The 16,352-nt window shown below is 52.0% G+C and overlaps 1 protein-coding gene across 1 annotated transcript; it reads right to left on the minus strand.

The window, feature by feature from the left end:
- Window positions 1-1,725: 1,725 nt before the first annotated feature.
- TEX29 (testis expressed 29) lies at window positions 1,726-15,915 on the minus strand. The gene is made up of 7 exons (XM_032402524.1): window positions 15,905-15,915; window positions 15,714-15,723; window positions 14,954-15,035; window positions 13,437-13,547; window positions 3,574-3,643; window positions 2,728-2,891; window positions 1,726-1,999 (listed from the first exon to the last, which is right to left on the minus strand). Exons 1-7 carry the CDS (start codon window positions 15,913-15,915, stop codon window positions 1,959-1,961), a joined length of 489 nt encoding a protein of 162 aa, XP_032258415.1. The 3' UTR covers window positions 1,726-1,958.
- Between the last annotated feature and the right edge of the window lie 437 nt (window positions 15,916-16,352).

Below are 16,352 nucleotides of genomic sequence, written 5' to 3' on the forward strand. Positions count from 1 at the left end.
TGAACCAGGTTGATACCTAAAATGAACCATCACCAGGACCAAAGACCAGTGTCTACCACTGTCCTGAGGGACAGGCTGGCCTCACCATACTGTGGAGTCAGAGAAGGAGTGAACAGTGTGTGTGATCAAGTACTAACTGTGGTCATTCGCAGTCGTGGGGACACGGGCAACGTATTTCTATCTTCTTTTCTGGATTTTTCACATCTTCTGTAATAGAATTTTGTAAGGAGGAGGTAAGAACGTAAGAAGCCATAGAGTCCCACAAATGGAGTCTATTCTACTCAGTTCGACTGGCTGATGCTCCTTCCCAACCCAGGTGAGGGTTAAACCGGCCGCTCCACAAAGGGTAGGAGGGGCCACCGGGCAGGAGGGTGCCCCACAGAGAAGGGGCTGGGCCAACCCAGCGCCACGCAGCGAGTCTCACGGCCGCCTGCTGCGCCCATGACCGCCCTGGGACTGTGAGCAAGGGGGGTGGGCTGCCCTCGGGTCCCCCAGCCCCTTTCCTGCCTCCAGAGCTGCACCGTCCAACACGCAGCCCCTGGCCACATTAGGCCTTGAAAACGGGGCCCGTCTGGGCTGAGACACTCTCAAAGTGTAAAACACACAGAGATTCATAAAAGGACACGGGAAGTATCGTGTTCCTCGTGTTTCTATCCTGACTGTGGAAGATAGAAGGATAACATTTTGGATACATTGGGTTAAACAGAACGTACTACTTCACTTCATTTCATCTATTTTACTTTTCAAAACAGTGCAAAATTGCCCATGTGGCTCAGGCCCCTTCTGTTCACGGTGTGCAGATTTGCTCCAGCCCACGGAAGCCATAACACGCTCTTCCTCGGGGCACCGATCCTTCCCTTCCGGTCCCTCCATGACTCTGAGGCTGACGGGAACCGATGAACTTTGACCCACTGGCAGCTCTGACAAGGAAGCCCTGAGAACAGGAAACCAGGGGAGCTGCCCTGGGGACCCCCGGAGCCGGGCCCTGCCCACTTGCCCGCCGGCCTTGACCTGCTGCCCTGACCGTCAGTGTTGAGCGGTCACCCCTTTAAGCAGAGTATGTCTGTTCCACTGGATTGTTTATATGTACACACATACACACACACACGTACACACGTCCATATATGTGCACATGCACTGTATACATACACAGGCGTGTGTACTTACACGTGTGTGTACATGCATGCACGCACATCCATGTGTGTGCATACAAATATATGCGCATGCGTGCACACCCACAGTAAACGCGCGTGCGTACACATGCACACGCACAGGCACGCGCATGCATGTACATGTGCGCATGTGTGTGTGTGCATGTGTATGTACACGAGTGAACACCCATATATCTGCATACATGCACACCCACATATGTATGTATTAAGCCTGCGACGTATGGATGCCTGAGCCACAGCTGCTCCGGAGAACACAAGTTTTCAAGGTGGAAGGCAGAGATTCTCCAAGACCAAGGGGCTCCCTGGGCTGCACCCCCCCAGTTAGCGCTTGCCCATCACTCTGGAACCTAGGTGTGTTCCGCCCTGGAAGAGGGGCCGTGAGGAAGCTGCAGCGGGTGGCCTGGGCCTCCCAGAGGCGGACGCCGGGCCTCTCCTCGCACAGCTCACTGCTGGGCAGGTCCCCAGCGCCCGCGAGGCGGAGCGACAAGCCCACTCCGTGCAGGTGCAGCCTGTGTTCTGAGAAGTGGCGCGGTGGCTTCGCAGGGCCCCAGCAGCAGTCACAAGCGGCGCGGCTGGCCACCGAGAGCTCCCAGTTAGCGTCCTCGCTCCCCCGGGCTGGGTCTGCCCGATGATGGAAAGGCCGCAGTGACTACGACAGGAAGCACTGAAAATACCTTTACTGTTTTCTCATTGTGCTCTTTGCATCACACACTTCACGGCGGCTCACCAGCTGGGCCCTTCCGGGTGGGCGTCTCTGCCGATCTTCACTTCGGCTTCATCGTGCCCTCAGTCCTCAGTCTCTTCCTCTTCCATTATTGTCAAGGAAGCTGGATTGAAGATCAAACAAAGAGCGGGTTTTCTGCATGAATGTTCAGCAGTCCCAAGGACATGTCATCAGGTCTGCGAACACATCTACGTGGCCAGGATCTAGTCAAAGACAAGTCTGGTCAACAGTCTGTCTGCCCTGGCTCCCTGTCACCAAAGGAGAAGTGTCTCCACTTCTCGTGGCCTCGCTCTGCAGAAGCCCCCAAGAAGGGGGTGCACGTCCTGCCCTGCGGGAAAGTACCGTGGCTCAGACAGCTCGGCAGGGGCAGCCGTCCAGACCCTACAAGATGTCTGGGTAGGCCTTTTCTCTGCCCAGTTGCTCCAGTGAAACCGAGTCTTCGCCACTAATGGGGAACAAGAGGCCCAGAGAGCACGCGTCCACACAGCCTGAGGTAGAGCTGAGGGTTTAGGGTGCTTCCGTCTCCAACCTGGCCAGGTGCTCACCTATGAAGAGCAACAAGCAACCGCCAAAGCCCTCCCCTCCAGAGACGGTTAATAAATACACAAAAGCAGAGGTGCCAGGTCCTGAGGGGCTGCTCCCACCCCTTGGGCCACGCGTTCCCGCACCCCCGCCAGGAAGCACCCGATTCGGTCTGCGGGTGCTGACTCGCCCAGCCCCACGGCCGCCCACACGCCTCCCTGCCCTGCCCGCCACGGGGCGGGCCTGTCCCGGACGGGGTCTCTGCAGGAGCCAAGCTGTGCCCTGTGCCTGGACGACCTGCCGTCTTACCGTCCTCCCCCCTGATGATCTCACTCTTGCTCAAGGGCTCCATACTCGCGGGCTGGGAGGCTGCCTGCTCGCCGGATGGGGCTGCCTCCGCTGTCTTGCTGGACTTGGGAGGCAGAGTTATGTCCGTGGGCACTTCCTTTTCTCTCCTGTTCTCTTGAACGACTCTGATGGCAAGAGAAATTGAAGGCGGACAACTCAATGGGCTGTCCAGTCCTTCACCAGGACGTCTCCCTAAAACAGGGGCACACATGCTTTGCCTTAGCCATGCCCACTTCAGCTTCTGATGCGTGCACCACACACGCGGTCGTGCGTGGCGTCCAGATGCCCGAGGGCGAGAACAGACAGGGACAAGGTGAGTGTGCAGGCAGGTCACTCAAGATGTCACCTGGCACCGCTCAGAGCAGGGGAGGGGTTTTCTTTGCTGCTGGACCAAGTGACGTGCTAGTCTCCGTGGTTCCTGTGTCGTAAGGGGGCTTGAGGTGGGGGCACTCGGCCCCGGGTGGCAATGATGAATCCAGGCTCTGACTGTGGGCAGCCGCCAGCTGCCGTGGCCTTGTGTCCTCATCACCGAAATGAGAGGGGAGATTCGTGTCTGGAGCACGTCTACACCGTGGCTCACAGCACAGAGCGCCCTGCAGACACACCGGGCGGGGAGCCCCGGGCCCCGCTCGTGGGCAGACGGGGGCGAGCAGGACGCGGACCATGTCGGAGCTCCTTAACTGCTGGGGGCGTCATCAGGAGCTCTGGGGGAGCCGCTGGTCCCCTCTGGCCGCAACAGCCCCACCCGCTCCTCGCCACCCTGCGTCCCACACCTTCTGCAGGTGCGTCAGTGGAGGAGCGACTGACCTGTAAATGATAGTGATGATGAAGGCCCCGGCGATGATCACGATCAAGGCAGAGAACACCTGCACGTAGACTGGAAAACAGTTTCCGTTACGGAAGTCAGGCCTCCCGCCCAAGGCAGGTGGCGCCCTGCCCCTGCTGCCCGCGGCCTCTCCTCCACCACCGCCCCCCCCCCCCCCGAGCCACTGCTGAGGGCTCCAAGGCCCCACAGACGTGAGGCTCCACGTGGGCCACACAGAGGACAGCTGAGGGCTGCCCGCGGGGACAGTGCAGGCAGCGCCCTCGTCTCTTCTCCAGAAAAGCCCCTTAGCCGCCCATGAACAGGGCCCCCCCACCCCAACTCCCCAGAAACGGTTCCTCAACATTAGGGTGAGCTGTCCCAAGGCTGAAGAGAAGGAGAATGCCTCTTGGCTGATAGCCACATTCCACTGGCTGAGCGTCTCTGTATTAAGGAGGGCCTTCCACTGTCCCCCCGTCTTCTCTAGACTCGCCCCAACAGAAGAACCTGGGCCTCCAGGGTGACTCTTGGGCAGCGGCCCCTATTCCCGTGCTTCCGGCTGTGGGAACGTTCTGGGCCCCTTCCTCCCCCACCCCGGGGAAGCCTTTCTGTGGGAGCCCTCCATCGCAGGCGCCTCTCCCGTTGGGACTGACGTTTGGGGTCCATGGCTCCTGGGCTCAGGGCTCAGGCAGAGCGAGGGGCCGTGTCCCGGGGTCCTGGTGCCCAGGCAGCCCCCATGAGCACGCTCAGTGGAAGCCCTGCGACCAGCACCCTCTCGGTTGGGCGGAGGTCGGGACGGGACGGGACGCAGGCGGAGCTCCCGACACGGCGCCTGGCACACAGTTCGTGATCAGTGTCCCTATCGTATTATTACCATCATGCCTCGTCTCGCACTGCTTTTCACTCTTTCAAAGGGCAGAGACTGGCTTCTTTGCACACCCCTACCTCGAGCAACAGGGTTTGCTCCAGTTCTCTTACCTCCTCCTCTAAACCGTTTTCACCTGTCCTTAACCAGCAGTAACACCATTAGATGCCACGTCCCTGGAGGTTCATTCACGTGCTGAGGCTGACGTAACAAAATGCCACCAGCGGGTGGCTTCAGACGACAGGGAGATGCGGTCTCACAGCTGTGCAGGCAGAAGTCCACGGTGGCATCCCCAGAAGGCTCCGGGGGCTCCTTTCTGCCTCTCCAGCTCCTGCAGGTCCCGGCGCTCCTTGGTGTCCTCGGCTTGGAGACCCCTCACCCGGCTCTCCGTCATCACGTGGCAGCTTCCCTCTGGGACACCGTCTTCATGGGGCGCTCTCCTCTGTGCGTGCTCTGGGCATCTCTAGGTCTCCTCTTATAAGGGGCCCATGGTCGTCCAGTGTGACCTCATCTTAACTAATCACATCTGTAAAGACCGTGTTTCTAACTAAGGTCACATTCACAGGTACCAGAGGTTTGGCCTTCAAGGCATCGATGGCGGCGGGGGCGGGGGGGGGGGGACAAAATTCAACCCACAAGAGAAGGTAAGCAGTAGCTGCAGAGAAAGCTGCCTCACAGGCATGGAAGAGCAATTCCAACAGGAACTGCATTCCCTGGACTAACCCAGAGCGTCTCTGAGAACGGACGGGGCCTCCAGGATCCTTAACATGGGGGCTGAAGTCAGAGAACTGAAGGGGGTTGAAGCCAAACCGCTCAGTGATAGCAGCCCAAATGCTTACTTGTCCTCTACTGATCCGAGCTCAGTAAGTGATGCTCAGCCATACATGCGATGGGCACTCCACGGTCAAGGGTCCATCAGGGAGAGGCTGGAGGGGGCAGGGGCACCTGGCCTGTGGGGTGGCCAGCATACCACAGCAGTGAACCAAGCAGCAAGCTGCTTGTTGAAGGCTCTGTTCTAATCAGCTGCTTTCTTTCTTTCAGTGATGCGTTTCCCGTGGAAATGTGTTCACCTCAGTTCATCTTTCCATCTCTAGGGCTGTAATAACCAGCCCGCAGGATGGCCTGCAGGGATGCTTGCCTCCTGGTATTCACACCCCAGTGCAGACACTTCTACATTGCATAGGGCTGACCTCTGAACCAAGGGCACTGGGCAGGGTGTAACTGCCGGGGCTAGGTCAGAGTCGTTGTGTCTTCTACCCGACTTTCTCGGGCCACCTGCTCTTGGAAGAGGCCATCACCATGTCGTAAGGACAGGCAAGCAGGTCTCATGACACGGAAAAAGGCTTCCTGTTAACCCTTAGTACCACTCACCAGCAAAGCAAGCCGTCTCAGAGCAGGCCCTCCAGCCCCGGTCCAGCCCTCAGATGACTGCCACCTCGTGAGTCGCCAAGCCCACACCACCCAGCTAAGCCTCTAAGCTGTCGCTTTAGGCCACTAAGTTCTGGGTAGTTCGTTAAACAGCATAAGTAACTAATATGAGGGTGTGGCAAAGGGCATGGCACAGAGAAAGTACACTTAAATGACGCTGAATGAACTGAATGGAAATGATCAAACCAGGAGCTTGTAAGGGACAAGAAGAGAGCCCTCAAATTCTCGAATTCCAGGACATGTATGTTCCTTAGTGTGATTTTGTGTCCTGGTTCATGGAGTAAATTTAGAATTTATGTGGGTGAAGCCGTGAAAGAGACACACACATGGACAACGTTGGAATATCCGATTGTCAGTATATCTTCCAAATCTTTACACATGTATTTTCAGTCTTTGGTGTCAAGTTCTTGGAGGCAGAGACTGAGTCTCTGTGATCCTCTCTGCGCAGGATCTGGCCAGCACATGATTTGCTATCAACAATATATATGGTTTATCATAAACCATATATTATGATTGGTCACTGAAAAATAGCAACAACTGAAGAAAGCATTATTATCTTTAAGGAATCTCTTGGTAATTTCGCCCCCAGATACAGTTAAAAGTTTTGAAATCATCTCAGCTAGTCCCATGAAGAAACAGAAGTCAAACACTTAGAAGAAGTGACATGTTAAATAATGTGCCCTAAATCAAGACTGAAGAATGAAGGCAAGTCATTCTCTTTGAATTCCCAATTCTTTCTCAAAGATCTAATGCTAATTCCCCAAGTTCATATTCTTAATAATACAGATTATGCCATAACACAATGTGCACTTCAAACCAGCCAATTTAAGAAGTTGGTGAAAGGTTTTCATAACATGGAATTATGTGCACAAAGAACTCATAATACCCTGTCACTGAATACTACAACTTACACAGCACAAAGGTTCACTTGCCGTCTTGAATGAGAAAGATGTCAAGGAAATGAAAAATAATTTGAGGGCACAGTGAGAACCCAAATGTAGGGCTCACTGCCCAGACTCTTCCCACAGATGGCCCAACCTCTCAAGCTTGAAAGAAGTCAGAAGTTAAAAAAAAAGCCTAGCCCACACAACTCATTTATTAAAACTGAAAGGATGGAAAGAGGATTAACATTTGCCTCCATGCAAAAATGATGTAATTGCTTGTACAACAGTGAACCCCCTTCCCAGACAAAAAACTCCTGAGAGTCTGTGTTCTTTTCTGGGTTCCTTACAGACACTAATAAGTAAGGTGCTATAAAGAATAAGGCTCATCTTTCAAATGAGTTACAGACAGGTAATAATATTAATGCACGTTATGTTTGGATTACATACTAACATGTGCAAAATGGCTAACTCTCTCATAAAATTCTCATGAGAAGACATTCAGGGGAGGGACAGATGGGAAAAGCAGTGGCAGCAGCTTGAGTCTGTGTGCCCTCACTAGCCATGATCTGCCTTCCAGGTTCCATCTCACCACCTTATGCTGTTGGGGCCATTTCACTGGGACATGAGGAAACCAGAATGACAGCCAAAGACTATGACCACATGTGAGACCTGACTTAGTAACTGAATGTCTTCTGCATCTTCATAAGCAAAGCTCCACGATGTGCTAGTCTGTTGCCCTCCAACAGTGAGATGTGTGTCAAACCACCGATGCCACAAAATGACAAAAAGATGACAAGTGCAAAAAGCAGCAAATTATGGCCAAACCACCACCCAGTGCCATGCCCTCAACTCAGGAATAGCTGTCACGTACCCCGGAGCACAAGCTGCTGGATGATAGGCCATTCCACACTGGAAGACCCGGGCTCTAGAGGATCTTTCAGGTAAGATTCTGGCTACAGGTTGTAGGTTTCACAATGAGCGAAGGAGAGGACAATAAACAAATTTAAAGACAAAGTGCTGTGTCTCATTGCAGTTTTTACTACCCAACTGTGTGCAACTAGACCTGAGGTTCATTAAAGTCTGGAATTTTCAGTGTGACATCAGAAAAAAAAAGGGTAGAAAAGGAGCCCCCTCCCCAATCCCTCCTCCATAAAACCAAGGAGAACACTGGCAACATTTATCAGAATAAACTTTTTCAGAACTCTGAAAATTAACCAATCAAAAGTTTGCAGATGAACAGATAAGTGTCAGTAAGAACAGTGAAATGTGGACATTTTAACTGGCCCTATTCCTGCTTCTGCTCACCTCCAATTCCATGGTAGTCTTAAACCAACAGCCCACAATCATGGTGACCACTAGCAGCCTGGCATCTCTGAAGGGGGCAGAGCATGGCTGGAGCTTCTTCAAAGCCCAGCCCCAAAGAACGGTCATTATTTGATCCATCCAGTGCTTCGCTAGAAGATCTCACTTGCAAGGTTGTCTTTATTTGACCTGACTTGAAGCTAATTTAGTGTGAACAGCTTCTTCTCAGGCATTTGTTGAAAACAATCAGAGGCAATTGTTGAAAATCATGATGGCTAAAGTGGCTGATAGCAGTTGGGGGTAGATAATAGGTCAACCAAAAAGTTTAAAAGGAAAATCTGGGGAAGTATCTGTCTGTAGGGAGGTCTGAAAAGCTGTGACATATTCCTTGGGATCCAGAAGGCAATGGGCATGCCCAAGGCTGTGCACATACTTAGGAAATAGCTGAGAAGGCCCTAAACTCTCACTTCTGGCTGACCTTGAGTCTCTGTGTAAGCATGAAGTAAAGAGTAAGGCACAGTTGGAAACTATCTGGCTGACTGTTGAAGGTGTACCTCAACACACACAGAAAGCCCCTACACGAAGATTGAGACTTTTTGTTTCCAAGAATCTAAGCAGATTTTCCAGTCATTAGCTGACCAGTAAGCTAACCAAGCCGAGTCTTCAATGGTCACAAACCACAAACAATACAGACTTTACAGAGTTAGTTCAGAAAGGTCATTAAACGATGCTAACAACAACTTTGGTGAGGCAGGTGAACATGATTTTCAGAGTTGCCACGTATTTTTAAATGTCTAGTTTTCAATAAAAAAAATATTAGATATGCAAAGAAACAAGAAAGTATGAACACACACACACATACACACATACAAGCCAGAAACTATCCCTGAGGATGACCAGATGTTGGCTCACTAGGCAAAGATTTTAAATTAGCTACTTTAAATACGGTCAAAAAACTAAAGGAAACCATGTCGGAAAAGGTAAAGTAGGAGAATGATATCTCACCAAATAGAGAGTACCAATTACAGACACAGAAATTATTTTTTTAAAGAACAAAACAGAAATTCTAGAGCTGAGAATGTAACAGAAATGAAAATATCACTAGAGGAGTTCAATAGATTTGAGCAGGCAAAAGGAAGAATCTGCAAACTTGAAGATAAATCATTTGAGACTATCTGAGCAACAGAAAATAGAATCAAGAAAAGTTAACAGAGCCTCAGAGACCCGTGAGATACCATGGAGTGGACCAATATGCACAACGGGAGTCCCAGGAGTAGTGGAGAGAAAGGAAAAGAATAGCTGAAGAAATGACAAAAGCTTCCTAAATTTGATGATTAGGATAAACTTAAAGAGATCCACCCCTAGATACATAATAAACAGTCAAAAGACAGAGAATCTTGAAAACAGAAGAGAAGCAACATGATATATATAAAGAAACCTAAAGATTAACAGCAGATTCCCCATCAGAAACCATGGAGGCCAGAAGGCAAGATGATGAAATATTCAAAGTGTTGACAGAAAAAGACTGCTAATCAGGAATTTTATACACTGCGACTCTATCCTCCAAAAATGGACAAATTAAGACATTCCCAAACAGAAACTGAGAGAATTCATCACTAGCAGACCTGCCTTACAAGAAATACTAAGAGGGAGTCCTTCAGGATGAAAGGGTAGGATACTAGACAGTAACTCAAATCCATATGAGTAATAAAGAGCATCACTAAGGTATCCAAAAGATGCCCAAAAAGAATTTGATAAAATCCAACATCCCTTCATAATAAAAACACTCAGGAAACTAGGAAGAGAAGGGAACTTACTCAACCTGACCTTTGGTAAAACCCATAGCTACCATCATACTTACGGATGAAACACTGAAAACATCCCCCTAAGATCAGGAACCAGATGAGGATGTCCATTCTCACTGGTTCTATTCCTCATGTACTAGTTTCCAGCCAGGGCAATTAAGCAAGAAAATGAAATCAAACCAACTATATTGGAAAAAAGAAGTAAAAAAATCTCTATTTGCAGATGATACACTCTTGTATCTAGAAAATCCTAAGTAATCAACTATAAATGAGTAGAACTAATACACAAGTCCAAGAAGGTGGCAGGATACAAGATCACAATACAAAAATCAGTTGCATTTCTATATTCCAGCAAACTTTCAATTCTCTTGTGTCTATACCTAGGATTCTATATACAATCTGAAAATCAAATTAAGGACATATATCCATTTACAATAACATCAGAGAATAAAATACTTAGGAATAAATTTAACAAAAGAAAGGCAAGATTGGTACATGGAAAACTACAAAATATTGCAGAGAGAAATTAAAGATGACCTAAATAAATGGAAAGACATCCCTTGTTCATGGGTCGGAATACTTAACATTATTAAAATGGCAATATCCCACCCCCAAGTTATCTATAGATTCAACACAATCCCTATCAACATCTCAGAGGGCATTTTTTTCCCCAGAAATTGACAAGCTGGTCCTAAATTAATATGGAAATGCAAAGAACCCATAGTAACCAAAACAATCTTGAAAAAGAACAAAATTGGAGAAGTCATGCTTTTCAATTTCAACATTTATCTTAAAGCTATAGTAATCAAAGTGGTGTGGTACTGGCTTAGTGGAATAAAACTGAGAGCCCAGAAATAAACCCTCACATTTATGGGCAATTGATTTTAGACAAGGATGCCAAAGCAATTCAATGGAGAAAGCATAGTCTTTTCAACAAATGCTGCTAGAATACCTGGATATCTAGATGCAAAAGAATGAAATTGGATCCCTGCCTCACACCGTGGAAAAAAAAATTGAGTCAAAATGGACCAAAGCCATAAATGTATCAGCTAAAACCATAAAACTCTTAGAAAATAACAGAGATGTAAATCTTTGTGACCTCGGATTAGACAATGGTTTCTTAGCTATGACACCAAAAGCCCAAGCAACCACAGAACAAATAGATAAACGAGGCATCATCAAAACTAAGAAATGTTGTGCTTCAAAGAGACACTATCAAGAAAGTGAAAAGATGACCAACAGATTGGGAAAAGTAGTTGCAAATCACATATCTGATAAGGGCCTACTATCCAGAATAGATAGAGCTCTTACAACACCACAATAAAAAGACAATTAATCTAGTTAAAAACTGGGCCAGAAATGTGAATAGACTTCTTCAGAGATGACATACAAATGGCCAAACGCACATGCAAAGGTACTCAACATCATTACTCATCAGAGAAATACCACCCAAACCACAGTGAGACACAACTTCATATCCATCATGGTGGCGAACATCAAAAAGACAGACAACTAGTGTTGGTGAGGATCCGGAGAAACTGGAATTTAGGTAATAATGTTGAGACTGTCAAACTGCAGCTACTGTCAAAAATAGTTTGGCAGTTCTTTAAACATTTTAAGTGTATTTAATAAATGATCCAGAAATTCCACTTCTGGGTAAATACCCAAGAGAAGTGAAAACATATGTTCATGCAAAAACTTATACACACATGTTCCTAGTAGCTAACAAGTGGGGACAACCCAAATTTCCATCAGCTAACGGAGGGATAAACCAAATGTGGTCTATCCCTACAATGGAGTATTACTCAGCCATAAACAGGAACGCAGTGCTGACACCTGCTCCCACGGGCATGAGTTCTGAAAACATGTGAAAGGAGCCAGACACACAAGGTTACATACTGTATGATTCCATGAATGTGAAATGTCCGGATCAGTGGTCACCAGGGGCTGGAGATGGGAGGGGATGGGGATTGTCCAGTTGATGAGTACAGGGCTTCTTTGGGGCTAATACAAATGTTCTGGAAGTGATAGTGGTGATGGTTGCCCAATTTTGTGAATACACTAAAAACCACTGAATTGTACACTTTATTTAAAGGGGTAAGTTGTACGGTATGAGAATTTTATCTCAATAAAAATAACCAAAAAAGAGGTAACTTCCAGCTGTTTCTATCTACAGGTACAGGGAAAGGTGTGGGATCCTAGGGTTGCTCGGGTCTCCCAGACGCAGAGAGAAGTAAGGAGAGTCTGGTCCCAAGTCTTCCAACTCAAGATCTGGATGAGAAATTGTCATCAGAAAATCTTCTCAGCTATTAATGGCATTTCTTGTGGCCTCTGCTTTCACCTCCTTCTGAGAAGCCAAACTTCCTCCTCTTTTGCCCTAAGTGCCAAATCTTCACCATAAAGCAAGACAGATGCACCCCCTTGGCGAGCCAGGACCCTGCGGATGCTTTGGGTTCTTCGATCTTTTTGCGCAGAATGTCACTTCCTTCTTGAACAAGGAGCTGGCTTAGGGTGTGGGGTCTGTGGGATCAGGCAGCCCCATGGGTCACTCCTTGGGAACAGTTATGAGTCATGAATGTTTCTGACTTCCTAGGCCTTCCCATGTCTGGGAATGAGAGAGCTCACTCTGCATCTCACCTCCGAGGGCTCAGCCTACCTGGGGCTCGGAGGAGAGAACAAGAAACCTTTCCAGTCTCCCGGCACAAGCGTGCCTTTATCCATTGGGGAGGTGAGGACAGGGGAGAGTGGCCTGGGACGGGGAGGGCCCGGGACACGTTCTCCCACAGCATGGGAGCTGCTGAGTGTCCATGGCCCATGCCAGCTTCTGTCTGTGGGGCACCTTCCTCCTCTCTGGCAAGACCTTGTGTAGGCCGCCCCGCCGCACACACTCCATTCCTCTCCAAACACTCCTAGAGCCAAGCACCCTCATTTCTAAAAGGGCCGCAAACAGGGCAAGAAAACACATCAATCATCAAGTGAATTTTGTGAGGGTTTGGAAATACTAATTTAGAAAATTCTAGAGGCCGAGAGGCCCAAAGCTCTGAAGTGTGAGCAAAGCCCCAGACAGTGTAACTAGAAGACCCCTTCCCCCAGGGCATCCCGGCTTGTATCCTGCCCCGCACCTAACTCTCCCACTCAACTGTGAATCCCTCAGCCCCGGCGGAAGCAGGCCCTACTGTGGGGGTGGTGGCCTCCCCCCACTCCCACAGCCTCCCCGTCTCGGGACTCCCTGCTGGCCCCGCCGTCCCAGGCGCATCCCGGACTCCCGGGGTCAGGGCGCACTCAGTGGGGTCTGGTTTTATGCTGACCGTGACGGGGCCGTGGAGAAGCCCCGTGGGGTCTGACCTTGGGCACAGCTGGCAGCCAGCCCCGCCTCGAACCAGCGGCTTCTGCCCCCTCCCCGCATGCCCAGGGTCTTCCCGGGACCCTTCTTGTATCAGCTCAGTTCCATCCAGGAGTGAACTTCCTTTCGCCCCGCTAACTCGCCAGAGTGATGGAACCGGGGTGCAGCGGAGGCCGCGGGGGCACGAAGCCCGTGGGCCTCGGTGGCTGCTCGGCCCAGGGCGGGGGGCGCGGATGCTTACCGGGGACGGCTTTCTCGTAGCACACGCCCTTATAAAAGCAGCAGCCGAGCTCCTTGCAGCGGTCCCTGGTGACATTGTAGTCACAGATGTCATACAGAGGAATGTCACACACTGCAAAGCAGACACACAGCGCTGCCAGGAGCCCCAGCCCGTGGCCGGGGGCACTCCAAGGCTGGCGCTGGGGGGGGGGGGGGGGGACGTGTTTAATTAGGCATCATACAAATCCCTCTCCCAAGATCTAGGATGAATCCGATTTCTGAACAAAATAACGTCGAGTTAACTGCAGGCACTGATGCGGGTCCTCTAACGACTGAGGACGCGGTGCAGCTCAGCGGCACGGGGACCGGCGCTCCGCAGAGCAAACGGAAGACGGAGATCGGATACAACGGACATGGGGGCGCAGGCACAAGGTGGGACTAATTCACAGGGGAGCACACGCTGAGTTAAAATCATCAACTCAGGCTGAAGATTATTCCAGAATTTAAAAGGACAGAACGTAAAATGTCAGTTTTGACCGAAAGCAAGCAAGCTGGTATCCGGGCTGTGGGCCCAGCGGTGCAGACGGCGGGGGACGCATCCCAGCGCCGAATGCTGACGCGCTTCCAGCCTCGAGGACCCGTGAGTCCCCTCAGGGGCAGGCGGCAGCGTCTGCCCAAACCCTGCTGGGGTCTCCCGGTGCGAGGGCGGGGGCTCCAGAGAAACCCACCGTCCCCACCTCCCCTCCACCTCCCCCTGCCAACCCTCTATCTGCCCTCCCTCTCCCCCTGCCCAGCCCCCACACCTGCCCTCCCCCTCCCCCTGCCCAGTACCCACACCTGCCCTCCCCCTCCCCCACCCAGCCCCCCACCTGTCCTCCCCCGCCCCCTGCCCAGGCCACAGTGCCCAGCAGAGGCAGCCTGCAACAAGAGAAGCACCACATCTGGCCCCAGGAAGCCTGCCGGCAGGTGTTGACAAAACCAGCTGTCATCTAACGGTTTAGCAACAAGTCTCAGAGTAAAAACATGTAACAGCCACATGGACGCCTACAGAGGGTGACAGAGACGTACTGTCACATGCTCCCATTCACCCCCCACCGCAAACTTGGAGGAATAGCAGCTTAGGGTCTAAGTGCAGGTGGGTCACTGTGAGCCCGGAGAGCGGGGCCCTCCTGTGGGTCAGTGAGGACAGGGAAGACGACCTCCCGCTCCAAGCAGGTTAGCACAGGTGGGACCCCGGCTTTCCTCGGTACAGCTGAGTGACCAACCTGCCCTAACCCACACCTGGAGAAGGGGTGGGCACCGCTCTCCATCGCCACTGCACCGGGGCCACCAGTCCCACAGCCCTGAAGTAGAGAGGCGAGAGAGGCTGTCCACTCCCGGGCCCTAAGAACACACTGTCCCCCATGTGGGTGCTTCCGCCAGGAGACTCGAGGGGCAACTCCAGGCCAGCCCGCTCCTCTGCCCTGGGCCTTGTGGATCAGAAACCACAGCCCCTCCAGCGGGCCCCCCGCGGCCCAGCTTAGAGCCAGACCCACTGACCTCTGTGTCCCGGCTGCCCCACAGACTGGCCCCAGGAAGGGCGTCCGAGCGAGTGAGCCCCAGCCCAGTCCTCAGTGGATTCCTGCCGAGCGACAGGGAAACTGTCTCACCGAAGCCTGGCCAGCCCAGAACCCTCCCCCGCCAGTCTAGGCTCCAAGCCAAAGAAAGAAAAAAAAGGAAGAAACCAAATTTCTTTTCCTTCCATTTTCTTATCTTTTATCACACAGCGCACGCAGACAAGCTCCCCCGAGAAGAAAAGTTGAGTCACACGGCAGCGTGCCCGGTGGGAACGGCCCCTCCCTCCTCGCCCGTGCGGGGCACCCCGTGTGGCTCTCCGTGGCCGCACGTGGATGTGTGCACGCTCAGACCGGCAGCCTCACAGGCCCCACTGCCCTGGTTTCCCCCGGTGCCCAGGACGAGTGTCTGACCGCAGACCCCGGGCACCCAGGATGGGGGAGGTAGGCTTTCCTGCTGAGAAACGTGTTCTCTTCAAGAGAAAGTCGCTCTTGCAACAAAGAGATGGAAGTGTCCATGTGGCTCGTCACACGGAAACGTCTTTGACCCTGGGGCCCCGTGAGCCAGCTGAACGTGTTTGTGACACTGAACACCTCCGGCTCAGACGTCTCTAGGGACACTTGCAAGAAAACGAAGGCTGCACAGCATTTTCCTGCATCCCATTGCCCCCCGCCCCTGGCTCAGCCTGGTGAGTAACGGCCACCACCGTGGAGTGAAACAGGCCGCGGCGGGCCTTCCCCGTTACCTGCAAATTTCTTCAGGAGGTGCGAGGGGGACTTTTTGAACTCTGGTGCGTATCTCATTGTAGCAGTCGAAGGGCAGACAAGGGGGTCAAGGGAACCTGGGGGATGGAACGGGTTAGCACAGGTGGGACCTCATGGGCGGGGGGCGGGGGGGCAGGGACAGGGGGCCAGGCAGCGCGGGCCCGGGTCTCACCTGGCGACCATGTCCCCAACCAAGCCCCCTCAGCCGCGCAGCCCTGTTACACTCCAAGTGGACAACTTTGGATCAAACAAGAAACCAGCACCTCCTCCCTCCACTGCTCCCACCAGTGGAGTCTGGAGCCGATAGCATGCCCGCCCTGTCCACTGTGACGTCACACAAGCCCCGTGACATCACACGGGGGGCAGGGCGGCGACGCCAGCAGCTGGAGCATGGACGGGATGCTCACAGGGCCGAGGGCGAGTGGAAGGGGGGCCGTGAACCCCCCGCCCAAGACCCTTTTCTGCAGGACGTCCAGGCCTGGCTTCGCGTCCGGCCCTCACTCCTGGGTCGTCCTTCTTGGGGTGTCCACGTTTGCTGGGATGCAACAGTGAGCAAAACAGACAAACCCCCCACCCTCAGGGACGTGTAGCCCCACAGGAGGAGACAGACCATGTCAGGT

This window comes from Phoca vitulina, unplaced genomic scaffold (genome assembly GCF_004348235.1).
Source record: "Phoca vitulina isolate PV1807 unplaced genomic scaffold, GSC_HSeal_1.0 scaffold5, whole genome shotgun sequence".
NCBI classification, from domain to species: domain Eukaryota; kingdom Metazoa; phylum Chordata; class Mammalia; order Carnivora; family Phocidae; genus Phoca; species Phoca vitulina.

Bases quoted from the DNA above. Each gene is read 5' to 3' on its own strand.
- TEX29 (XM_032402524.1), bottom strand. The intron at 13,548-14,953 runs GTCAGTGGGTCT...TCTGCTTTGCAG, and splicing joins GGGGCAGCCGGGACACAGAG to TGTGTGACATTCCTCTGTAT. The intron at 2,892-3,573 runs GTCAGTCGCTCC...TCTTGCCATCAG, and splicing joins ATCATCACTATCATTTACAG to AGTCGTTCAAGAGAACAGGA.